General features: G+C 39.2%; 1 protein-coding gene and 1 non-coding gene across 2 annotated transcripts in view; both read left to right on the top strand.

Moving 5' to 3' along the window:
* Positions 1 to 25,715, top strand: part of Vps33a (VPS33A core subunit of CORVET and HOPS complexes) — a 30,441-nt gene that overhangs the window by 2,316 nt on the left and 2,410 nt on the right. Inside the window, exons 3-12 of the mRNA XM_005329580.5 lie at positions 136 to 263; positions 1,277 to 1,463; positions 8,956 to 9,072; positions 10,356 to 10,530; positions 13,770 to 13,963; positions 16,283 to 16,409; positions 17,944 to 18,011; positions 19,100 to 19,237; positions 22,138 to 22,275; positions 25,408 to 25,576. Of these exons, the coding sequence (XP_005329637.2) occupies positions 136 to 263; positions 1,277 to 1,463; positions 8,956 to 9,072; positions 10,356 to 10,530; positions 13,770 to 13,963; positions 16,283 to 16,409; positions 17,944 to 18,011; positions 19,100 to 19,237; positions 22,138 to 22,275; positions 25,408 to 25,576 (1,441 nt within the window). The remainder of the gene's footprint in view (positions 1 to 135; positions 264 to 1,276; positions 1,464 to 8,955; positions 9,073 to 10,355; positions 10,531 to 13,769; positions 13,964 to 16,282; positions 16,410 to 17,943; positions 18,012 to 19,099; positions 19,238 to 22,137; positions 22,276 to 25,407; positions 25,577 to 25,715) is intronic.
* Positions 18,578 to 18,655, top strand: Trnaa-agc (transfer RNA alanine (anticodon AGC)). The gene has a single exon. It is a non-coding gene; the product is annotated as a tRNA-Ala (tRNA).

Below are 25,715 nucleotides of genomic sequence, written 5' to 3'. Positions count from 1 at the left end.
TGGCTGTGGGGGACCTAAATTTTGATGGTAAATCATTACCATGCATTATATTAGGAGTATATATGATTTCTGAGTCTGGAAATGATAGATAAATTTCAGGGATTGTGTTAACCTTTTGTGTATGTGTTTTTCTAGGAACATGAAGTGGAAAAAATGTTTACACTTAAAGGAAGTCGTTTGCCAGCAGCAGATGTCAAGAATATTATATTTTTTGTCAGACCCAGGCTAGAATTGATGGATATAATTGCTGAAAATGTGCTCAGGTATCTCAGAGCTTTTGTTTGGTCAAAAGAGGTTTGGTCCTTAAAATACTTTTCTTTTTTAAAAAATAGCTTTATTTTATTTATTTATTTAATGTGGTACTGAGGATCAAATCCAGTGCTTCACATGCTAAGCGAGCTCTCTACCACTGAACCACAACCCCAGCCCTTTACAATGTTTTTGTTTGTTTTAATATTTTTTAGTTATACATGGACACAGTATCTTTATTTTGTTTATTTTTATGTGGTACTGAGGATCGAACCCAGTGCCTCACATGTGCAAGGCAAGCACTCTGCCACTAAGCCACAACCCTAGCCCTTTACAATTGTTTTTATGTACTGAGCTCCTTGTCATTACAAACCCCCACCTTTGCCAGTGCACTAGAAGGTGGTCTTTTGGAAAACTAGAACAGGCACGGAAGTCTAATGGTTAAAATTTTCCAATATACTGAATGTAATGTGGTTGAATTTCATAAGCAAAATAAGAGCTGATTAAAATTTAACATGGATCCAGTCTATAGAGGAAGTCATCTTGCATAGTCTGCACTCTGTGGAACAATTGATGGCTGCAACCCCTAAAATCTTAAAAGCATATGTGCTATTTTTGGAAGTCCATTGTCAAGGAGAATAGAAGGTGGGAATCAAGAGTGATATCTCATCTTAATATCAGACTGTTGTTGCACTGGTTTTGTTAAAGAACCATTTGTTTTTAGTAAGGTATAGATATCCTGTTTTAATAAACCTGAGAGCTTTGATGCCCCATAAATGATTTAAAAGAATTCTAGAAAATATACCACAAAGAAATAGCCGTGATTCAATGCTGCTTTCCTGTTTGGGAGTTGAAAAAGAGAAAACATAGAACTCTGAACAATTTGGATCTGTGAGTTAGTATTCTTACATTTATCTAACCAGTGTTTATTTACTGCCCATGTTGTGCCAGGCAAAGGGGTCAAAATAAGCAATATAGTCTCTGACCCTAAGAGCTCATAAGCTAATAGATATTACTTCCTTTGCAGTGAAGACAGACGTGGCCCAGTGAGAGATTTCCACATTTTGTTTGTGCCCCGTCGTAGCTTGCTGTGTGAACAGCGGTTGAAGGACCTTGGTGTTTTGGGATCCTTTATCCACAGAGAGGAGTACAGTTTAGATCTCATTCCATTTGATGGAGATCTCTTGTCCATGGAATCAGAGGGTGCATTCAAAGTAAGTTTGGGCTTTCCCTGACATCAGACTTGAATTTTTGCCAAATTTATGAGCATGCAAGTGCCACAAGACAGTTTTAATTTGCACTCCATGATTAGTGTGAAGCTGAGGCTTGTTGCATATTTATTGATGTTCAAGATCTTTTCTTTTTCTTTTTTTTTTTAAAAGATATTTGGGAAAGACTCCCTTAAAGGGTTCCATCCACTCTTTTTATTTTTAATATTTAGTTTTTTTAGTTGTAACTGGACACAATACCTTTATTTTACTTATTTATTTTTATGTGGTGCTGAGGATCGAACCCAGGGCCTCCAATGTGCTAGGCAAGCACTCTACCGCTGAGCCACAATCCCAGCCCCTGTTCAAGATCTTTTCTTTGGCAAATTGCTTTTTCATTTTCTTGGCTCATTGCTTATTTTTTTAGGAGTCCTTTTTATATTCTGTATACTCATTATTGTGGTTTATAAAAGCTGCAAGTATATTCTCCTAGTCTGTGGGTTGTCTTTTAATCTTGTTATAATGCTTTTTATAATGTAAACATTTTCTGCTGGGTGTAGTGGGTCATTCTTGTAAATCCCAGCTACTTTATTTGGGATGCTGAGACAAGAGGAACACAAGTTCAAATCCGGCCTCAGTAATGCAGTGAGGCCCCAAGCAACTTAATGAGACCCTGTCTCAAAATAAAAAGGGCTCGGAATGTGGCTTAGTGCCCCTGGCTTCAATCCCCAGTACCAAAGTAATAATAATGATGATGATGTAGTTAACATTTCTCATTATAAATAATTAAAATTTTAATAGATTTACTTACTATAATTTACATACCATAAAATTCATCCCTTTAAAAGATGCAGTTTAGAGTTTTGCAACTATCACTACACTCTAATTTTGGAACATTTTAATCATCTGCAAAAGACATCCCACACCCATTAGCAGTCATTCTCTTATCATTCCTTCCTTCAGCCACTGGAAACCACTAATCTATTTTATCTGTATGGATTGGCCTATTCTGGAGATGATCTATTCTGGTCATATGGCAACTGTGTTTAATACTTTGAGAAATTCCAAACTCTTGCCTAATAGTGCTGCCATTTCATATTCCCACTAGCAGCAGCTGCACCTTCTCCCTGACACTGTCATTGTTCGTCTTTTCCAACTGGGTATGAGTGGTTTTTCGTTGTGATTTTACTTTACATTTCTGTGATGACAAATGATGTCGATTATCTTTTCATATGCTTATTGGACATTTATATGTCATCTATTGGAGAAATGTCTTTTTATGTCACTTGCCCACTTTGTGTTATTTATCTGTTTTTAACACAAAGTTATAAGAATTTTTTGGGGGTGGCGGGGATCTCCCACTGTACAAAGGGTGTTCTACCACTGAACTACATCCCCAGCCATTTTTACTTTTTTGAGACAGGGTCTTGCTGAGTTACTGAGACTGACCTTGAACTTATGATCCTCTTGCCTCAACCTTCTGAGACACAGGAAGTAATATGTGTGCCATTGCACCTAGCAAGAATTCTTATTGTATTCTAGATACAAATCTCTTATCAGATACAGGATTTTCAAATATTTTCCTCCATTTTGTGGCTTCTTTTCACTTTCTTAGTGAAAGTGGGATCCTTTAATGCACAAATATTTTTAATTTTGATAAAATCCAATTTCTTTTTTTCTTCTTTTACTTGTGCTTTTGGTATCAAATTCATGAAACTGTTGCCTAACCCAGCCACAAAGATTCATACTAGTGTTTCCTTCTAAGTGTTTTGTAGCTTTACTTTTTACATGTAGATCTTCGACCCATTTTAAATTAATTTTGTGTATAATGTAAGAGAGAGGGGTCTAACTTTTTTTTTTTTTAACATGGGGATATCCATTTGTTCCAATACAATTTGTTGAAAAGACTTTGTTTTCCTCTTTGAATTGTCTTGTTACCTTTGCAAAAACTCAGTTGTCCATAAGTATAAGAGTGTGCTTATTTCTGGTCTCTCGATTCTGGTCCTTTGGTTGATCTGTCTGTCTTCCTGCCTGCAACAGTCTTGATTACTATGGCTTTGCCGTAAGTCTGAAATGAGGAAGTATATGAGTTCTTCAACCAAAGCACTTAAATCTCTCACTTTTTTTTTTTTTGCTTTGCTTTGCTCTTTTTGAATCTGAATAAATCCTTTACTCTGAAAACACAGAAAATCTTTCATTTTCTTTTAAAAGTTTTGAGTTCTCCTCTTCACAGGTCTTGAATCTGACTTGGGTTTGTGTGTGTGCTGTGTGGTGGATGGTGTTGGCGTGTTTTCTTTCAGGTGGACAGCCACTGGCCCAGCACTGCTGGTGCCCACTGATTATTTTCTAGCATAGGTTTTTCAGTAAATGTACATATCTTTTCTCTCTGGTTCTGCAAGTCTTTTTGCCAGTGTGTTTTATGTATTTATTTGCCACTTTTCTTCCAATAAACACATTCTCTCATAAGAATATTACTTTATCTTTTAAAAAATAATTTGAAAATGTTTTGTAAACATAATCCATGCTCATGGTAGAATTTCTTTGAGTCAGAAAGGTCATAGGGTGAAGAGTAAGCCACTCTCCACCCCAGTTCTCAGACTGCCTAGTTGTTTCCAGAAACAATCCCTACTCCTAACTCTTTCTTTGTGTGTGTATGTATGTGTGTATTTTCTTTTTTTTTTTTCTTTTTCTTTTTTTTGGGGGAAGGGTACCAAGGATTGAACCCAGGGTTACTTAACCATTGAGCCACATCCCCAGCCCTTTTTTATTTTTGGACAGGTTTTTGCAAAGTTACTTAGCACCTTGCTGAGTTGGTAAGGCTGGCCTTGAAGTTGTAATACTTTGCCTCGGACTCCTGAATCATTAAGATTAAGGATGTGTGCCATCACACCGGGATGTGTTTTGGTGTGTGTTTAACTCTTTTTTTCTCTAGGTGCTTTATGCATCTGCAGCTCTCAGCATGTATAGTATTCTCATTTTTAAACACATGGTTGTATATACACACATACACATACACATTTTGATATCTTACTTTTTTAATATTTTTTGTTGTTGATAGACCTTTATCTTATTTATTTAGATATGATGCTGAGAATCAAACCCAGTGCCTCACACATGTCAGGCAAGTGTGCTATCACTGAGCACCAGCCCCAGCCCTTGATATATAGCTTTTAATAAGACATTTGGGAGTCATTTTCTGCCATTTATGAAAGTGCTGCTGTGTTTGTAGTTGAAGCTGTATTGTGTTCTATTATTTGAATGTACCATGATTTATTGAGCCAGTCTACTTTTGAAGCATCTAACACTATTAGGTGGCCTTGTGCATGGGGAGCTCTTGCTCTGTAAGCCATCCAGGATGTCTTCTGCCCTTGCCATTTTGTCTTTCTTTTTTTTTTTTTCCCCTTGAGGTTTTGGAGATCTCATCCAGGGCCTTGTACCTGGTTGCTAAGCACTTTACCACTGAGCTACATCCCCAGCCCATTTTTTAAAAAAAATTATATTTTGATACAGGGTCTTTTTTTTTAACCATTTTTTTAAAATTATTTATTTATTCAAATTTGTTTTATATGACAGCAGAATGCATTTCAATTCATAGTACACATATAGAGCACAACTTTTCATGTCTCTGGTTGTACACAAAGTGGATAGAGTCACATACATGTCTTCATACACGTACTTGGGGTAATGATGTCCATCTCATTCCACCATCTCTCCTATCCCCTCTCTTTCCCTCCCTCCCCTTTGCCCTATCTAAAGTTCCTCCATTCCTCCCATGCTTTCCCCACCATCCCCATTATGGATCTGCATCCTCAAATCAGAGAAAACACGTGGCATTTGTTTTTTTGGGATTGGCTAACTTCACTTAGCATAATATTCTCCAACTCTATCCGTTTATCTGCAAATGCCATGATTTTATTTTCTTTTAATACTGAGTAATATTTCATTGTGTATATATACGACAGTTTCTTTACACATTCATCTACTGAAGGGCATCTAGATTGGTTCCACAATTTAGGTATTATGAATTGAGCTGCTGTAAACATTGATGTGGCTGCTTTACTATAGTATGCTGTTTTTAAGTCCTTTGAGTATAAACCAAGGAGTGGGATAGCTGGGTCAAATGGTGGTTTCTTTCAAAGTTTTCCAAGGAATCTCCATATTGCTTTCCAATTTGCAGTCCCACCAGCAATGTATGAGTGTGCCTTTCTCCTCACATCCTTGCCAACACTTATTGTTGTTTGTATTCTTTTTTTTTTAATATTTATTTTTTAGTTGTAGTTGGACACAATACCTTTATTTTGTTTATTTGTTTTTATGTGGTGCTGAGGATCCAACCCAGGGTATCTCACATGCTAGGTGAGCACTCTACCACTGAGCAACAACCCCAGCCCCTGTTTGTATTCTTTTTTTTTTTTTTTTAAAGAGAGAGTGAGAGAGGAGAGAGAGATAGAGAGAGAATTTTTAATATTTATTTATTTATTTTAGTTCTCGGCGGACACAACATCTTTGTTGGTATGTGGTGCTGAGGATTGAACCCGGGCCACACGCATGCCAGGCGAGCACACTACCGCTTGAGCCACATCCCCAGCCCCTGTTTGTATTCTTAATAGCTGCTATTCTAACTGGAGTGAGATGAAATCTTAGAGTAGTTTTTATTTGCATTTCTCTAATTGCTAGAGATGTCGAACATTTTTTTATATATTTGTTGATTGATTGTATATCATCTTCTGAGAAGTGTCTCTTCAGTTCATTGGCCCATTTATTGATTGGGTTATTTGTTTTTTTGGTGTTAAGGTTTTTGAGTTCTTTATATATTCTAGAGATGAGTGCTCTGATGTGCGTGTGGTAAAAATTTGCTCCCATTTTGTAGGCTCTCTATTCACCTCACTGATTGTTTCTTTTGCTGAGAAGAAGCTCTTTAGTTTGAATTCATTCCATTTATTGATTCTTGATTTTATTTCTTGTGCTTTAGGAGTCTCATTAAGAAAGTTGGGACCTAATCCAACATGATGAAGATTTGGGCCTACTTTTTCTTCTATTAGGCACAGGGTCTCTGGTTTAATTCGACCCACTTTGAGTTGAGTTTTGTGCATGGTGAGAGATATGGGCTTAATTTCATTTTGTTGCATATGGATTTCCAGTTTTCCCAGCACCATTTGTTGAAGAGGCTATCCTTTCTCCAATATGTATTTTTGGTGCCTTTGTCTAAAATGAGATAACTATATTTGTGTGGGTTTGTCTCTGTGTCCTCTATTCTGTACCCTTGGTCTATAAGTCTATTTTGGTGCCAATACCATGCTGTTTTTGTTACTGTTGCTCTGTAGTATAGTTTAAGGTCTGGTATAGTGATGCCACCTGCTTCACTCTTCTTGCTAAGGATTGCTTTAGCTATTCTGGGTCTCTTATTTTTTTGTTGTTGTATTTTTTTAATATTTTTATTTTATTTATTTATATGAGGTGCTGAGGATCAAATCCAGTGCCTCACACATGGATAGGCAAGCACTCTACCACTAAGCTACAGCCCCAGCCCTTGATACAGGGTCTTGATAAGTCACCCAGGCTGGCTTCAAACTTTTAGTCCTCCTGCCTCAGCCTCCTAAATAGCTGGAATTACAGGCATGAGCCACCTGGCTGCTATTTGTCTTTCGACTTTGTTTATAGAGCATGCAATATATGGAAATGGGTTTGTTTTTTGTTTTGTTTTCTTTTGTTTTTTTTGGTTGTAGGTAGACAAATATCTTTACTTTGTTTATTTATTTTTATGAGGTCCTGAAGATCAAACCCAGTACCTCACAAGTGTGAGGCAAACTGCTGTTTAGCCCCAGCCCCAGCCCTGGAACTGGTATTATTGTCCCTTGCTGAACCCTAACACTGGAACAGAGGCAGGCACCTGGCTGGCCCCTGGGAAAAGACTGACCCATAGTAACTGGTCTTTCTTCCCCACAGGAGTGCTACCTAGAGGGTGACCAGACAAGCCTGTATCAGGCTGGGTTTTGCTATATTTTTAATGTAATCACATTTATCCACATTTCCATCTTCAATTTATGGTTTTCTGCTGCTGTTGCTACTTCTGCTGGTCTTGAACTTAGAACCCTTGAGAACCATATATGCAATACATAGAATTCTTTGAAATGTTTTTTCCCCTATATATTGCCCTGGTGGTTATGACCCTTAAAGGGTTCATTTAGGGCAGAGAATAATTTTATACCAGGAAAGCTTCTGGGTTCTTTTTTACTATGTTCCCTTAGGTATACTTAACACTGAATCTCATCCAGTGATGGGACGTTTTTTCTATAACCTACATGTTACAGGAAAAAATTTAGATATACAGAATAGTTGAATTGTTCACTGAATGCTCATATACCCCCTCACTTAGATTCCAGAAACAGCATTCTGCTGTGTGTGCTTTAGCATATGTCTGTGACAGTTAACCTGTAGTAATTCATTCACATTCATGTAATTAATGGGAATTGGGAACAGCCAGGAAAAATTTGCTCTGGCATGACAAAACCTGGGCCAAGAAATATTTACTGACAATTTGCAAAAGATGGCAGTTATTTTCTTTTGAGAAACTGGTCACTTCCCCCACTTCCCAAAGATGGTTTCGTGTGTATTTGGAAAGGGGGTGCTTTTCTCAATGCAAAATATATATTGTACATGCATGTCTATTCATGAATGATATATACGGAAAGTATGTGTATATATTTTTGCATACTTCATATGTACACACATATGTATGTCATGTTTTGCATGCTCTACAAAGCATACTTTATGTCTTTGATAAAGTAAAACATATTTTCTGTGAGATCATACTCAAGGTCTTTCAGCTCACTCTTTTTATATGTCAAGATATGGAGGTTAATGAATGTGAAAATCTGTCCCATCCTTTGTAAAAGCAGCATAGAATTCTCTTGCATTTCATGTGTGATTTTGAGGGTGATTCCCATAGAACGTGGGGCCCTCCCAGAACGTCCTACTGGAGTTGACGTTCACTAGTGAGGGAGGGAACTCGTCCCCCAGATACATTCTTACTCATTAGTCTCTTAATAGAAGAGCTGATCAATAAAGAAGAGCTGCAGGCAGGGCTCACACCTCTCTTCCAGGAGCCGCACCTGTGCCTGAGAAAGCTGCTCCACAGGTGCCCCCTTCCAGAGGGCTGTTGGCCTCAGGGACAAGGCTGCCACGTGGCAGCTTTGCAATGCTGGCTGGAACACTGGAAGAGCATGCAATATATGGAAATGGGTTTGTTTTTGTTTTGTTTTTTTGGTTGTAGGTAGACAAATATCTTTACTTTGTTTATTTATTTTTATGCGGTCCTGAAGATCAAACCCAGTGCCTCACAAGTGTGAGGCAAACTGCTGTACTGCTGAGCCCCAGCCCCAGCCCTGGAACTGGTTTTATTGTCCCTTGCTGAACCCTAACACTGGAACAGAGGCAGGCACCTGGCTGGCCCCTGGGAAAAGACTGATTCATAGTAACTGGCCTTTCTTCCCCATAGGAGTGCTACCTAGAGGGTGACCAGACAAGCCTGTATCATGCTGCGAAGGGACTGATGACCCTGCAAGCTCTGTATGGAACAATCCCCCAGATCTTTGGGAAAGGAGAGTGTGCTCGGGTGAGAACCAGCTGTTTTCTGGTGGTGAAGGGGGGCCCCTGGCACCCAAAGTTGGGGAGGAAGGGGAGACTCCTCACAAGTATAGCCAGGCTCCAGAACTCACAAATTCTGTTTGGACTTTTCCTCCTCCCTATAATTTGGGCGTGACCCTCAAGTTAGCACTCATGGTACTTTATGGACGTGCACAGAGAAGTGAGAAATTTGTCATGCACTGAACACACTGCTGGCTGAGGTTGAACAAGATGACGCTCTGCCTTCTTGTTTCCACTCTTGGGCTACAAGTATCTCTTCCAGTCTGTTAGTGTCCTGTTTTTCTGCTCTTTATAGTTTTCGTTGATGATTTTGCTGTTTGAAGTAGGCCCTCAAGTATAGTGCTGAAGTGCTACCTAGTGTTCCTGAGCACAGAAAACCTGCGATGTGCCTTGTGGAGAAATCAGTGTGTTAGAGAAGCTTCATTCAGGCCAGTGAGAGAGCTGTTGGCTGTGAGTGATACATAAAGTCAGAGTCTTTAAACAGAAACACATGTGGAACCACGTTGTGTTGATCAGTTGACAGCAGTTGTGCAGTGGCCCACAGGTACCCCATTGTATTTCCGTAGGAGCTGTGGGTCAGGGTTAGCTAGCCAAAATCAGTAGCTTTAGTGACTTTATAGAACCTCAAATAGCAAGCACAGTGTAACTGATTTTCTGCCTTACTGGGAATTGGTGGTTGCTGTTGGCTCTAAGTGGTGGCCAATAGCAAATGCTTTTTCATATCTGCTTATTTCTTTTCTTTTTTTAAAAATATCTTTATTTATTTATTTTTATGTGGTGCTGAGAATCAAACTCAGTGCCTCACACATGCAAGGCAGGTGCTCTGCCACTAAACCTCAGCCCCAGCCCAATAGCTGCTTCTTTCTTTCTTTTTTTTTTTTTTTTTTTTGGCTGAAATCATTTTCTTTCTTCTGAACCATGGACACTTGCTGTTTTTCTTCTATGTTTATAGCCCCGAATTCTACACATGAAGTTAGAGTGCTGAAGGTCACAGCCATGTGTTTTCAGAGGTCTTAGTCTATAGAAGTCTGGCTCCATTTCTTAGGGCTTGAGATAGGCTGAACATCATGGGGGCATGTGTGGCAGAGGGAAGCAGCTCACATCATGGTGACCAGGAAGCAGAGAGAGCACTTATTTCTTAATCAGTCTCACTCTTGCAGTTTTTTTCCTATTTTGATGATCTGTTTTTAGCTGAAGTTTTGAATCTGCTAGTTCTGGAAGGCGCCACCTGATCCAGTGTTTTATTTCCAGCAAGTTGCCAATATGATGATCAGGATGAAGAGAGAGTTTACAGGAAGCCAAAATTCAATATTTCCTGTTTTTGACAACCTCTTATTGCTTGATCGAAATGTGGATTTATTAACACCTCTTGCCACTCAACTTACATATGAAGGACTCATTGATGAAATCTATGGCATTCAGAACAGTAAGTGACATCTATTTTTATTAATAGGTAATATGATAAAAATACCCTTTTTGTGGAGGCTACCATTCTTACGTGGCATACTTAAGCATTATGTGAACTTAAAGATCCAGTTTCTAATGGTGATTTCAAAGTGTAGATTAGCATAAACCTTTTTTGCGGCAGTTTGGCAACTCATAAGACTTTCACTCTTGGCTCAAGAAAATCCAAAGCTTTAACGTCCCTTGAGGAATCATTCCAAAAAAAGAGATCAAGGAGGTTTACAAAAAAATTTGTATTTCCATTTCTTTTCTAGAATTTCCTGAATAATCCAAATGGTTGAGAACTTTATAAAATAATAAATGTGGAACATGTGTAACTACATAGCCAATTATAAATTTTATATATGTGTGTATAATATGTAGTTTATATGTATATCTATCTCTCTATCTATATAAATAGTATACATAAAATAACCAAATAAGAGCATCCAAAAAGAAGAAAATAACTAGAGGAGGAATATCCAGACCATGCCTCATGGCTGGCGATAGTTCTGGAGAGTTTGTGAAGAGGTGGCTGTGCAGGGTTGGAAAGAAGGGTAGAGTTCAGGCGGAGGCTCTGGGGAGGGATGAGCAGCATGCTTAATGCTGCCCATGGTGTGACAGCAAGCTCATAAAAGGAAAGAGCACAGATGGGGAAATCCTCAGGAACAAGGCTGATACAGAAGGTGAGGGTCACTAGTTGGAAGATTGGACGGCCTGCTAGGTTTGGGGCATAGCAGGTTATTAGGTTAGAGGTCACAAACATGTTTTATTTGGTTGATTTTGGCCCATGTGATACTACAAAAAGATACTTCTTTGTTTCTGTCAGCATTTAAAATCTGAGAGATTGTAATTAATTAATTTATTATTATTATTATTATTTTGCACTGGGGATTGAATCCAGGATGCTCTACCACTGAACTATATTCCCAGCTCCTTTTATTTCTGAGGCTTTAGGGTCTTGGGCTGGGGATGTAGCTCAGTAGTAGAGTGCTTGCCTAGCATGCATAAGGCCTTGGGTTTGATCCTCAACACCTGCCAAAAAAGGAAAAAAAAAAAAAAAAAAGTGCCAGACAGGGTTTTGCTAAGTTGCTGAAGCTGGCCTCAGATTTAACAATCCTTCTGCCTCAGCCTCCCAAGTAGCTGGGATTACAGGTGTGCACCACTTCCCACCCCAGAGAATTTGGGATGGGAAGGGGTGACCTGTAAGGGCTGCAGGAGATGGTTGTGTAAACAAGGTGAAAGGTCAGCAGGGATTTTCCAAGAAAATAAAGCATATGTGTAAACTCACAACCTCTTTGTTTTTTCTTTTGTTTTTGTTTTTTATGGTACCTGGGATTGAACCCAGGAGTAGTTAACCCCTGAGCTACATCTGCAATGCTTTTGTATCTTTTTTATTTTGAAACAGGGTCTTGATAAGTTGCTTAGGGACTTGCTAAGGCTAGCTTTGAACTTGTGGTCCTCCTGCTTCAGCCTGTCAAATTTCTGGAATGAAAGGTGTGTGCCACCACATCCCGCTAATTCACGGCCTCTTTGTAGCTTTTTTTTTTTTTTTTTTAACAAGTTAAACATTGATTAGGGAAACTGGAAAAATAGTAGAAAAGCTAGGTTTGGTGGTACACGCCTATTAAACCCAGCTACTTGAGAGGCTGAGGCACATGCTCAAGAATAGCCTGGGCAATTTAATGAGACCCTGTCTCAAAATTTAGGGGAAAAAAAAAGGGGGAGGGGGCTATGCATGTAACTCAGTGGTAACGTGCCCCGGGTTTGATACCTAGTACTGCAAAAAGAAGAGGAGGAGGAAGATCAGGGAGGGGTTGTTATGCATACTACATATGGAATGGGTGTGGCAATGTGCCAATAAAACTTTATTTTCAAAAACAGAAAGTAAAAATATGCAATGGCACATGCCTGTAATCCCAGCAATTGGGGAGGCTGAGGTAAGAAGATTGCGAGTTCAAAGCCAGCCTCAGCAACTTAGTCAGGCTCTAAGCAACTTAGACCCTGTCTCAAAATTTGAAAAAGGCTTAGGGATGTAGCACAATTATTATTTTTTTTTAATTTTTTTTTTTTAAAGAGAGAGTGAGAGAGGAGAGAGAGAGAGAGAATTTTTAATATTTATTTTTTAGTTCTCGGCAGACACAACATCTTTGTTGGTATATGGTGCTGAGGATCGAACCCGGGCCGCACGCATGCCAGGCGAGCGCGCTACCGCTTGAGCCACATCCCCAGCCCGTAGCACAATTATTAAGCACCCCTGAATTCAATCACTGGTACCAAAAAAAAAAAAAGGAATTGGGCAGAATTTGGCCTTCATGCCATAGTTTCTGACCCTTGTTCTGGAGTGGCTTTCAAACTATTTTTGATCTGCACCCCACAGTAAGAAATATATTTTATATCACACATGCATATATGTATGTATAAAAAAAAAGCAGAAGTTTTATTAATAATAAAAACCCACCTGCCCTTAGTTCATGTGATACACTCTGGTATTTCCTCTTTTGTTTGTTGCTGTTTTGTTTTTTTCTGTTTTTTAATATTTCTCGCCACCCAGTGGCTTGATTTCATGGCACCTAACGGGACATCACTTACGGTTTGAAAACCATAGAAGACATTGGGCAGATCCTTGTAAGTTGTTTTTTTTTTTTTTTTATGGTGCTAGGCATCAAACCTAGGGCCTTACTCATATTAGGCAATTCCTGTATCACTGAATCACACCTAACTTAGAAGAGGAAAAGGGACCTAATTCCTCAAGAAGTTTAGGAACTGGACATTGCTATGGTAGCTTATATATAGGTGCCCCCAAAGAAAAATGGAACCATGGTATCAATGCTAAAGAGTCACTATTATTTTTTTTTTTTTTTAGTACCAGGGATTGAATCCAGGAGTGCTTAACCACTGAGCCACACCCAGCCCTTTTTATTTTTTTATTTTGAGATAGGGTCTCGCTAAATTGCTGAGGCTGGGTTTAAACTTAAAATTCTCCTGCCTCAGCCTCCTGAGCTTCTGGGATTACCAGTGTACACCACCATGCCCATCAAGAGTCACTCTTTCCTGTACTTGTATCACGGGATATAAAAACCCAGAGCTATGTGTCACTGTCTTGTTAAGCTATCTTCCATTCTCTATTGAACTGGAAATTCCCTTTTATGCCTGGGTACTTGATTATTGCTTCTTCCAGTAATTGCACATAGGTGCTCTTTTCCTCCCATTGTCATTCAGGTTATGTGAAATTACCCCCAGAGAAATTTGCACCTAAGAAGCAGGGTGATGGTGGGAAGGACCTCCCCACAGAAGCAAAGAAGCTGCAGCTGAATTCTGCAGAGGAGCTCTATGCTGAGATCCGAGATAAGAATTTCAATGCGGTGGGCTCTGTGCTCAGCAAGAAGGCAAAGATCATCTCTGCTGCCTTCGAGGTGAGACGAGCTTTGATTGTCATCCTGCTATCTTCCATTGCTAGGGTGCCCACCTGCAGGAGAATAAGAACAACCACACAGCCACAAATAGCTAGCTGCACTTTCCTACCCTGAGTAATTGCAGGTCCCTGAGGACCCAGGAATTTCTTTCTTTTCAGACTTTTTCTCGGACCCATGACAAAAGAGGTCCTGTTAGGTTTTTCTCCTTTTATAGAGGACATAGGGCACACATTTGTAGTTTATAAGTTTTCTGTGTAAACATTTTCAATAACTTCCTTTAAATTATTTCCTACTTAAGAGGAAGACAGCTGTACTAAAAATAAAAGCTCTTTTGTGATAGAACTTGCAGTTCATGATGAAAACTGCAGGTCTAGCCACTGTGACAGTGGCAGGGGAACCCTGCATGTGTGGTGGGTGATAATGAGACTAAAGTCCCTGGCAGCCCAGAGCCTCATTATCACTTCCTGCCTCCTCTTGCCCATCAACTGGTTTCTTCTTGTTAAAGCTCCTTTGTGAAACATGGGAATCAGTAAGCTGATAAACTCTGAATATTTAGACTTAGAAGATATAAATTAGAAAAGTTTTAGAAAATTTTTTCACTGAGTAGTTCTAAATTTTTCTTAGGAATTATATTCATTAATTAATTTTTATATTTCTGAGGATACTTTTAGTTGAAATTACAAAATTTTGTCTTGAAAAACAGTCTCATCACTAAACCAGGTTCATTTTGTTATACTCAAGATTGACATTCAGAGAAGGACTGGATTTGTTTCTATCAGGGAGGAAACAGTTTACTGTTTATAGCCTCCTCTGCGCAAAACCTGATTTTTTTCATCTTAGTTTTTTACTCAGAAATTTGTGTGGTTTACCAAATATTGTCCACTAATACTTGAATGCCCACAAAATACTGTCAAAACGTATGAAATGATACACAGGAAAAGAGAATTGTAGGCACTTTCTCTATAAAAAAAAAAAAAAAAGTGCTAATGTGCAAAGCTCAGTGGCACAAGCAACTCCAGAGGCTGAGGCAGGAGGATTGGAAAGTTGGAGACCAGCCTCAGGATCTTAGCGAGACCATAAGCAACTTAGCTTGTCTAGCTGACTCAAAATAAAAACTTAAAAAGGACTGGGGTAGCTCCAGTGGTAGAACACCTCTAGTTTAATCGAAGTATCAAACAATAATTAATTATTTATTTAAAAATAAGTGATAGGCTGGTAGAGTGGTAGAGCACTCACCTCACATGTGCGAGGCCCTGGGTTCAATCCTCAGCACCACATAAAAATAAATAAGTGAAATAAAGGTATTGTGTCCAACTACAACTAAAAAAGAAATTTTTTTTTTTTAAAGATAGAGTGAGAGAGGAGAGAGAGAGCGAGAATTTTTTAATATTTATTTTTTTTAGTTATTGGCAGACACAACATCTTTGTATGTGGTGCTGAGGATCGAACCCAGGCCGCACGCATGTCAGGCGAGCCTGCTACCGCTTGAGCCACATCCCCAGCCCGAAATATTTTTGTTGTTGTTAAAAAAGAAGTGCTGGGGGCTAGTGTTGTGGCTCAGTGGTAGCGCGCTTGTCTGGCAGGCGCGGGGTCCTGGGTGCAATCCTCAGTACTACATACAATCAAATAAAGGTATGATGTCCAACTACAACTAGGACATAAATATTAAAAAAAAAAAGAAGAAGTGCTGGGGCTGGGGCTATGGCACAGTGGCAGAGCGCCCAACTCGGACATGTGAGGCACTGGTTTCAATTCTCAGCACCACATAAAAATAAATAAAATAAAGATATCGTGTCCATCTATAACTAAAAAATAATAATAATAAAGAAGTGCTAGTGTGGTTAAGAGGCTCCATGAACTCTTTCAGTGATATTTTTTTAATATTTTTTAAAATTTTTTTTAGAGAGGTTTTTTTTTTTTTTTAATATTTTTTTTTTTTTTTTAGTTTTCGGCGGACACAACATCTTTGTTTGTATGTGGTGCTGAGGATTGAACCCGGGCCTCATGCATGCCAGGCAAGCACGCTACCACTTGAGCCACATCCCCAGCCCAAATTATTTTAGATTTTTATGGCTTTTTTTTTTTTAATTTTTTTTTAGTGCCAGGATCGAACCCAGGGCCTTGTGCATGCAAGGCAAGCACTCTACCAACTGAGCTATATCCCCAGCCTCTTTCAGTGATATATTTACCTTTCCTGTTCTGTGTGATGTTGGACGGGTTTGGCCTGACTAGTACGTGTCCACTCTTTCGCAGTAATGTAATTAGCGGTCCTCTGAAATGTCTTTGCTGCTGATGCCGCTGCCCTCTTGTCTGTTTCAGGAAAGGCACAACGCCAAGACCGTGGGGGAAATTAAGCAGTTTGTTTCCCAGTTGCCCCACATGCAGGCAGCAAGGGGCTCACTTGCAAATCATACCTCGATTGCAGAGTTGATCAAAGACGTCACTAGTAAGTATCCTTTGACATGATCTTCCACCTGGAGCTGACTCCCATACACACTGAGGCTTCCTTGGGAAAGTCAGCGTTTTTTTCTCCTTCTGCACTGAGGATGCAACCCAAGGCCTTGCTCATACAAAGCTTGTGCTCTACCATTGAGCTACACACCCAGCCCAGTCAGCTGTTTTAACATCCTATGTTTCTCAGTAGTAAGTAAATGTGCACATTAGCAGTTAGTGATGACAAAATATTTAGAATATAGATAAGAGAAAAGATTTATGCATCCAGGTGCAGTGGCACACACCTGTGATCCCAGCAACTTAGGAGACTGAAGCAGGAGGATCACACAGGAGGCCAGCAACTTAGCAAGACCCTATCTCAAAGTAAAAAAAAAAAAAGGTCTGGGGAAGTAGCTTAGTGGTAAAGTGCCCTGGATTCAATCCCCCTACCCTGTCCCCTGTCCCAAATTTATGCATAATATTGCTCTCATATTAATAGGCAGTTAATTTTTTTAGTCTATTTTTTTTTCCTATTGTGAAGGATTACTTAATTAGAACAATATGGTGTTTCTGGGTTTTTTTTTTATTTTCTCTTGAGAGTATTCTGCAAAATTGGTACAGAAAGCCTGTGTTGAGTATTTTGAAAAAAGCTCAAATTTATACTAAACTGGATTTGAGTTTGTTCATTAAAAAATAGGGTTGTTGGGCTGGGGATGTGGCTCAAGCGGTAGCACGCTCGCCTGGCATGCGTGCGGCCCAGGTTCGATCCTCAGCACCACATGTTGTGTCCACCAAAAACTAAAAAACCAAATATTAAAAAAATTTTCTCTCTCTCTCTCTAAAAAAAAAAAAAAAAAAAAATAGGGTTGTTGGGGCTGGGGTTGTGGTTCAGTGGTAGAGCATTAGCCTAGCACATGTGAGGCCCTGGGTTCGATCCTCAACACCGTATAAAAATAAATAAAGGTATTATGTCCATCTACAACTAAAAAAAAAATTTTAAATAGGTTGTAAACGCTGAGTAGGAGTAGGCACTATTCAGCGTTTACAACCTATTTAGTGCCTTCGATTATGAAGTATTCTTTGAATCTTAAACATTGTATTAGAAAATCAGTCCTTTGATTTTATGTTAACAGAAGTGGAAATCAAATTGGTTGAATCTGATGACAAAAGTGAAATGCTCTTGGGAAATGAGTTTTCATTAACTCATAATGCATTAATGATGCATTCCTGTAATCTCAGTGACTCAGGAGGCTGAGGCAGGAAGATCATAAGTTTGAGGACAGCCTCAACAACTTACCAAGACCCTAAGCAACTTAGTGAGATCCTGTCTCAAAATTAAAAAAAAAAAAAAAGTGGGGATGTAGCTCAGTGGTAAAATGCCCCAGGTTTAATCCCCAGTATACTCATTGGCTGATGATTTAACTTGTGCTTGCTTTCTTTTTTGCATGTCCTGTTTCTTAATCACACCTTGTGTATAAAAGCAAACCACTTAAACAAATTCACATTTATTGAATTTCTGAGTTGAAAATTTGGTAATTATATTTTAGCTTCCGAAGACTTCTTTGATAAATTAACAGTGGAACAAGAGTTTATGTCTGGAATAGACACTGACAAGGTATGTAGACAATAAAACTGTTATTGAAATAGTTGAAAGTTTACCAAACATAAGATTGTAGTCAAATAAACAATTGCTTTGATACCTGTGCCTTGCCTAAATAATTTTATGAGCAAATGCAAAATGTGAAAATGTGGATTTTGTCCGGTAAAAATACTTAGCATTACTCTATGTAAGATACTTTGTGCAATACATGGTGAAATGGGATATGGTCCCTGAAATCCAAGATTTTTAAAGACTATAATAAGTAAATTAAGAAATTTACTTTTGGGGGGCCAGGGCTGTGACTCAGTGGCAGAGCACTTGCCTACCATGTGTGAGGCACTGGGTTTAATCCCCGATACCACATAAAAATAAAAACAAAATAAAGGTATTGTGTCCATCTACAACTAAAAAGAAAAAACTTTAAAAAAATGATATTTGCTTTTGGGACTGTGGATTTAGCTCAGTGATAGAGGGCTTGCCAGGTATGCATGAAGCCCTGGGTTCAGTCTGAAAAAAGCAAAAACAAGATATTTACTTTTTGAGAGAATTTGTTATATCATGACTTTATATATTCAGCCATAGGGGCTTAGTGTGTAGCTCAATGGTAGAGCATTTGCCTAGCATGCACAAGGCCCCGGGTTCAATCCCCAGCACCACCATCCCCCCCAAAATTCAGCCTTATTAATTTTCTAAATTATTCCATTTGTGAAAATTCCCATCTTCTAAAAATATTCCTGTTATTTTACACTAAATTGCTGCTTTTCTTGAGATAGGCTAGGTCCCACAAGTCCCAAACACTTGGCAATCTCTCAGGAGTTTGTCCACAGAAATAGACCTGTCAGGGCAGGCATTGGGACTGGCCACAGCTGTCTTCACTGCCTGGTGCTCCTGTAATTTGACCTGAGAACTGGTGTGTCTGTGTGGTGCCTGGGAGTGTGTGTGGCAGGGGCTGACGCAGCTACCTCAGTCAGGATTGAGAAGTGAGAAAAAATAATGAGCCTTTCTCCTGCACATCTCCTTTCTTTAACTTAGAAAAATAATTCTAAACATCAAGTTCTTTAAGTCTCTAAAAGCAGCAGTCTATGTATATACTTTATTTCTAGGTCAACAATTACATAGAGGATTGCATTGCCCAAAAGCATCCACTGACCAAGGTCTTAAGGCTGCTCTGCCTCCAGTCAGTGTGCAATAGTGGACTCAAACAAAAAGTCTTGGATTATTACAAAAGAGAAATTCTCCAGGTAAGATATATTAAAGTCTTTTATTGGCCAATGGGGAAAGCAAAAAGAAAGTGACAAAATGGCTATTTTGGTATATTGCTACCACAATCTTAAATTTTAACACCTAGAGGAATTGTTCTGATTAACTATAGTTATTTATTGTATCTGATAGTAAGAACAGTAGCAAGCATTTACTGAGCATTTATTGTGTGCCAGGGCCTATCTGAAAAGCTTTATGAATACACGTTTGTTTAATTCTCACAACAGCCCGATGAGTTTATCATCCCCTGTTTGTGGATGAAACCTCTAAGGGATATACTAGTTTCATAACTGGCCCAAGGTCACCAGCTAGTAAATGTCAAAACCAGTGCCAAAACCCAGGCAATTTAGGCCTAGTGTTCATCTCAATGAGCCAGTTGCATGATGGAGAAAGATAACTTTGCAAATTTCTAATGACAGTTCCCTGTTACGGAACTGTTATCGGAAATAAACTGTTCCTTTATTTTTTTAAATAAATATAAATTTGTAGATGGACACAGTACCTTTATTTTATTTATTTATCTTTGTGAGGCTCAAACCCGGAGTCTCACACATGCTAGGCAAGCGCTCTGCCACTGAGCTACAACTCCAGCCCAAGCCTAATACTTTATAATAAGGAAGAAGTTCACTGTTGTTTTAATTATGTATGTATTTTCATTTTTTGGTTTTGCTTGTTTTATTTTTGTTTTTGTTTTGCTTCCTCTGCTATTTTAAGAAATCCCCCTGTTCAAAAATGTCTCAGGCAGTATTTATTTGCTGTTACCTGTCATTCTTAAATTTATTATCATTAAAATTAAGGACTCATTAATTTTTTTGCATTTGTCTTTTTTTGAGTTATACATAAAGCACACATATGCATTAAGATTCCAAGGGTGCAGAAATACATGGAGCAAAAGATGAACATCCCTCAGACCCATACACAGTCCCATGTCCCTCCTCAGATGTGTCCCATATCAGCCATTTGGTGTGGATCCTTCCAGTCTCCTATTTTCAAATGTATACAAAGTGCATTTATGTACATAGATGTCAGAGTGATACTGGCTGGATCTTGGCTCAGCTCTGCTTTTACTGGCTGTGTGACCTTGGGCAAGTTCTTTAAAAGTCTCAAATGAAGCCAGGAATGGTGGTGCAGGCTTGGTAATCCCAGAAACTTGGGAGACTAAGGCAGGAGGATCACAAGTTCAAGGCCAGCCTCAGCAACTTAGACCCTTGTTGGGGGCTGCCCTGAACAAGAGTTATGCACACATCTTTGAGTCTTTTTTTTTTTTAGAGAGAGAGAGAATTTTTAAATATCTATTTTTTAGTTTTCGGCAGACACAACATCTTTGTATGTGATGCTGAGGATCAAATCCGGGTCGCATGCATGCCAGGCGAGCGGGCTACTGCTTGAGCCACATCCCCAGCCCCAGCATCTTTGAGTCTTTAGTAAAAAGATACTAGATTGGCACTGTGCCCACTGCAATGCATGTACACTTACCTCTGCTCGGCCAGGAGAGGTGCAGCTCTGGGATTGGGTGTTACCCAATGGAGTTGAGTTGCACCCACCTGTTGTAAACCTACCACTTGCCCTTTTTTGGATAGAATGTTCCATCGACTAGCTTCCCCCAATAAAAGCTGAGCTTCAGGACGTGCTCCTTCTCTCTCACCAGCCTCCTGTGTTTTTCTCTTGCCCACCTTGTGGGAGCTTACGGCTGGAAATAGAGAAGCCGTCCTAAATGCCCAGACAAAGGTATTTTCCGTGTCTATGTGAATTGAATGTGTCAGCCCAAATTCACCTGAATGACCTTTCCATAGCTCACTCAGGACGTGGACTATAGACCCTGACTCAAAACTTAAATAAATAAATTAATAAATAAAAAGGGCTAGGGATGTGGCTTAGTGGTTAAGCACCTCTAGGTTCAGTCTCAGATACCAAATAAGTAACTCAAATGGAGATAATACCTACCTCCTGGTTTTTGGGGATTTTTTTTTTGTTGTTGTTTGAGACAGGTCTTGCTAAGTTACTTAGGGCTTCACTAAACTGAGGCTGGCTTGGAACTTGTGATCCTCTTGCTACAGTCTTCAGAGTTGCCAGAATTATAAGTGTGTACCATCATGCCCAGCTACCTTATGGGTTTATGAGGATGACTGAGCCATAAAAGAATACAAAGTGCTCAGGCCAGAACCATGCTCAGTTGACAGAAAGTATTTTTCAGGTTTTGGCTACTATTTATATCTTTTTTTAAAGGCAGAAATAAAATCCTACCATACATAATATTTTATTATTAACTCTTTTTTGTCCTTAAAAATATATTCATGGGCTGTGGTTGTGGTTCATTAGTAGAGCGCTTGCCTAGCATATGTGAGGCACTGTATTCAATCCTCAGCACCACATAAAAATAAACAAATGTGTCCATCTCCAACTTCTTATTAGAATGTGTAGATCTGCCTCATCCTTTTTTAGAGCTAATCATATACCACATATAAATATAATTTATTTGATGCTTACTTAGGTTGAGCCCATAAATTCTGACTGTAAAAATTTTAAATCCTGGGCTAGGGTTGTAGGTCAGTAGAAAAGCACTTGCCTAGCATGTATGAGGCCCTGGGTTCCATCCTCAGCACCACAAAAAAATAAATAAAAAATAAAGGTATATGTCCACCTACAAATATATATATATAATTTTTTTAAAAAATATTTAAATCCTACTTTGAAACAATGAGCTGCCTTAATATCAATGGACAAGCATGCCCTGTCCCCTGTGCTCATCAGGAGTTACTGCTGGACCTTGTTATTTTGTCTGAAGTACAGATCAAATCGATTTGTTCAAAGTGCTCTATTTTGAAAATTGAAGAAGCCCTTTTCCTGATCTGACATCAGGGCCAAATGATTTCTCTTACAGACCTATGGCTATGAGCACATACTGACCTTGTACAACCTAGAGAAAGCCGGCCTGCTAAAGCCACAGACAGGGGGCAGAAACAACTACCCAACAATTCGGAAAACATTACGCCTCTGGATGGATGATGTTAACGAACAAGTAAGATGTACTCCTCCACTTTAACTTCAGTCAGTTACTGGTTTCATAGTTTATTGTGACAACATATGCTACTTAATCTACACATCTGTCTTAATATTTTTTGAAAAAGTAATGCATTTGTGTGTTGTGTCCATCAGAATCTCAGGAGGAAACATAATGCTATCAAACTGGGGAGCCTGAGGATTAATAAAGATGTGGGCACCAGGCACAGTGGCACATACCTATAATCCCAGAGGCTCAGGAGGCTGAGTCAGGAGGATCACAAGTTCAAAGCCAGCTTCAACTTAGTGAGGCCCTAAGCAACTTAGCAAGACCCTGTCTCAAAAAATAAAAAGGACTGGGGATGTGGCTCAATGGTTAAGCCCCCTGGGTTCAATCCCTGGTACCTAAAAAAATAAAGATGTGAACCAGTAGAGACTAGTAGACCAACTGAGGCCTGAAGGGCAGAGAAGTTATTCTAGAAAGCTAGATGAAAACTGTAGAGAGACACATCCAGCCCCCAGAAGTATCACAGGTAGAAGGCAGGGAGGTACAAGCCTTGACCTCATGCTGCTGCCCACTCTCCAGCTGCCCTCCTCTACCCCTCCCCATGCAATTGTGCAAGCACAAACAGGGTGTGGGAGAGTGATGACATAGCACCTCCAGGCCATCTCCAGGGCACAGAGCTCTGTGGAGAAGGTTGGGGAACCTCAGGAGGTGTTGATGGGAAATGACCAGCAAGAATCAGTCAGTTAGCCACATGGAAGTAAGGTGAGCAGTGATGGGGAGGTTTCCTTCCACAGCTTACCCAGTTCCTGCAGAGTAAAACCACTGGAACCAATTGTAATCTACTCTTCCAGAAAGATTCTGTGCACAAACATTTTTATGCTCCAAAGTAGCATATACATTTGTGTGAGTGTATGTGTGTGTGTGCGCACACATACATGAGCGCACTGGGGATCGAACCCAGGGCCTTGTGCATGCAAGGCAAGCACTCTACCAACTGGACTACATCCCCAGCCCGTGTATACTTTGCTTTACATTTGTTAGCTTTATTTTTATTATTATTATTTTTTTTACTAGTGATTGAACCCAGGGATGCTCTACCACTGAACTGTATCCCCAGTCCTTTTTATTTTTTGTTTTGAGACAGGGTCTTGCTAAGTTGCCAAGGCTGGCCTTGAATTAATGATCCTCCTGCCTCCACCTCCCAAGTAGCTGGGATTGCAGGCATGTGCTACCATGCCTGGCTTCCATTTGTTATATTTTGTAATAGTTCTAAATTTTTTTTCTTATTGTCTTTTTTATTTGGTTGGTTGGTTTTTGTTTTCTAGGCTTTTGTTTGTTTGTTTTTTTCTGGGGGACTTTTTTGGGCTGCCTTTGTTAAGAAATGCTTATAACTAGTCTTCTCCATCAATAGCAAAATTGGCTCATTTTTTCCCCAGTGGGAAAATAGATACCCTTAATTTTTGCGTTGCATCGTGTGCATCATCTATTAGTTCAGCTCTCCTTACCATTCTTATCTTCCTCCCTCCAAACCCACCTATCACTTAACTAGAGATATTGAAGATGCTTCGGTGATCCTTCCTGTTCCTTCTCATTCTTTTTTATTTTTACTTTTTTACTTATCAAAATACTGAGTTTAGGGGCTGGGGTTGTGGCTCGGTGGTAGAGCACTTGCATAGTATGTGCAAGGCACTGGGTTCAATCCTCAGCACTACATAAATAAATAAATAAAGATATTATGTCCATCTACAACTAAAAAAAAATATTAAAAAATAAAATACTGAGTTTATTTCACATGTATATATTTTTGTTTCACAACTATTTCCATGTCTGAACACAACTACTACTATGTCCTATCATAACATTCCATATACAGTTAGTTAAAAACCAAGCAGAGGGTGGAGTTCCATCTTAAAAAATCAAACAGGCATTTTGGACAACACATTCTTGGCAGTGGAACCTGGATAACATTTATCAAACAGTAGGGAAAGTTCTCACTTTGCATTATAAAAGGACAGCCAGATATCAACTGTTGCAGAAATGAAATAAGATGGAAAATTTTAACAAACTATTTAGTATTAAAGAAAATTCCTCTATTGCCAGAGATCTTAAATAGCGTCCTGATCAGTCCATCATCTGGAAGCAATTCTTCACTTAATTGATGAACTTGGCTTCTCCACTTTGGGAAGAGAACCACCTTTTTCTATATTTGCTTGCATTTTTGCATTAATATCTTCTACAGAACTAGGAAGTGCTGTCCCCTAATATGCACAGGACCCAAACCACACTTCCAGTTTAAGTCCACAGGTGGTATAATATCAAAGCCCCCAAGAGAAACTGTGCTCATTTTCATCAGTATCCACCTTAATGTGATAATCTTTGTCAGCCTTTAGCTGAAAAGATAGTTCTGGGTCCTCAAGGGGCTCATGTTCTTGTCCATTGAATCTTCCATGCATGCATTTAGGTGAGAGAGAAGAATGGAAAATACATGACTGTTTCCTCAGAGAACAGATGTGCAGGACAGAATCACACCAGTCATTCTTTTTCATTGCTACTTAGTGAGCTTTTGATTTGTTATTTGTTTGGTACTGGGAATTGAACCCAGAGCTTTGCACTTTGCTGAGAATACACTCTACCACTGAGCTACATCCTAGTCCCCACAGGGTGGTTTTAAGCATATTTCTTATTTTGTGATTTAACAGATTCCTAAGATAGAAATTTTGGCAGTTTGAAGCCTTTTGCAATTACTGTGTTACAATCAATATGGTTTTTTTCTTTGGTTTATCTCTAATGGTCTAAAAGCACCTCTGTAGGATAAATGCCTAAAAATATAATTGCTAGGTTCAAAGGTTTGTAGGCATTATTATTTAGCTAAAGTGTCATGGTACCATCTAAGAAATTTTTTGGCAAATCAAATGATACTTATTCATTTTCAATACCCAGAGTTTCTTTGAGTGAATTTTCAAGATTTGAGTCAAAATGAAGTCCTAGCTGGCGAAACTGAAGTCCATTTGGGGTGGATTGGAGCAGGGCATGGGTGAGAGAGTTGTGTTTCTGCTTTCAAATCAGGTAATTTGGGGCTCCTCTAAAGATACCAGTGGCTCTGAATCTCTATCTCTAGATGTTATTTATTTATTTATTTGACAGAATCCTACAGACATATCCTATGTGTACAGTGGTTATGCCCCCCTCAGTGTGCGACTGGCTCAGCTGCTTTCCAGGCCTGGCTGGCGGAGTATTGAGGAGGTTCTTCGCATCCTCCCAGGCCCCCACTTTGAAGAACGGCAGCCACTGCCCACGGGACTTCAAAAAAAACGTAAGTCTCAGTCCAGTGTCTACAGATAATTATGTGCCATTAGTGTGGTTTTCATGTATTGTGCAGCTGCTTTGTAAAAGACATTTGTAAAGTACTTAGGTATCAGAGTCAAGTGTACCTCTTCTTTTACTTGCTAATG

Source organism: Ictidomys tridecemlineatus, chromosome 2 (assembly GCF_052094955.1).
Source record: "Ictidomys tridecemlineatus isolate mIctTri1 chromosome 2, mIctTri1.hap1, whole genome shotgun sequence".
In the NCBI taxonomy this organism is placed as follows: Eukaryota; Metazoa; Chordata; class Mammalia; order Rodentia; family Sciuridae; genus Ictidomys; species Ictidomys tridecemlineatus.
Note: the sequence above shows the minus strand (reverse complement) of the source record. Positions and strands in the feature narration are given on the sequence as shown.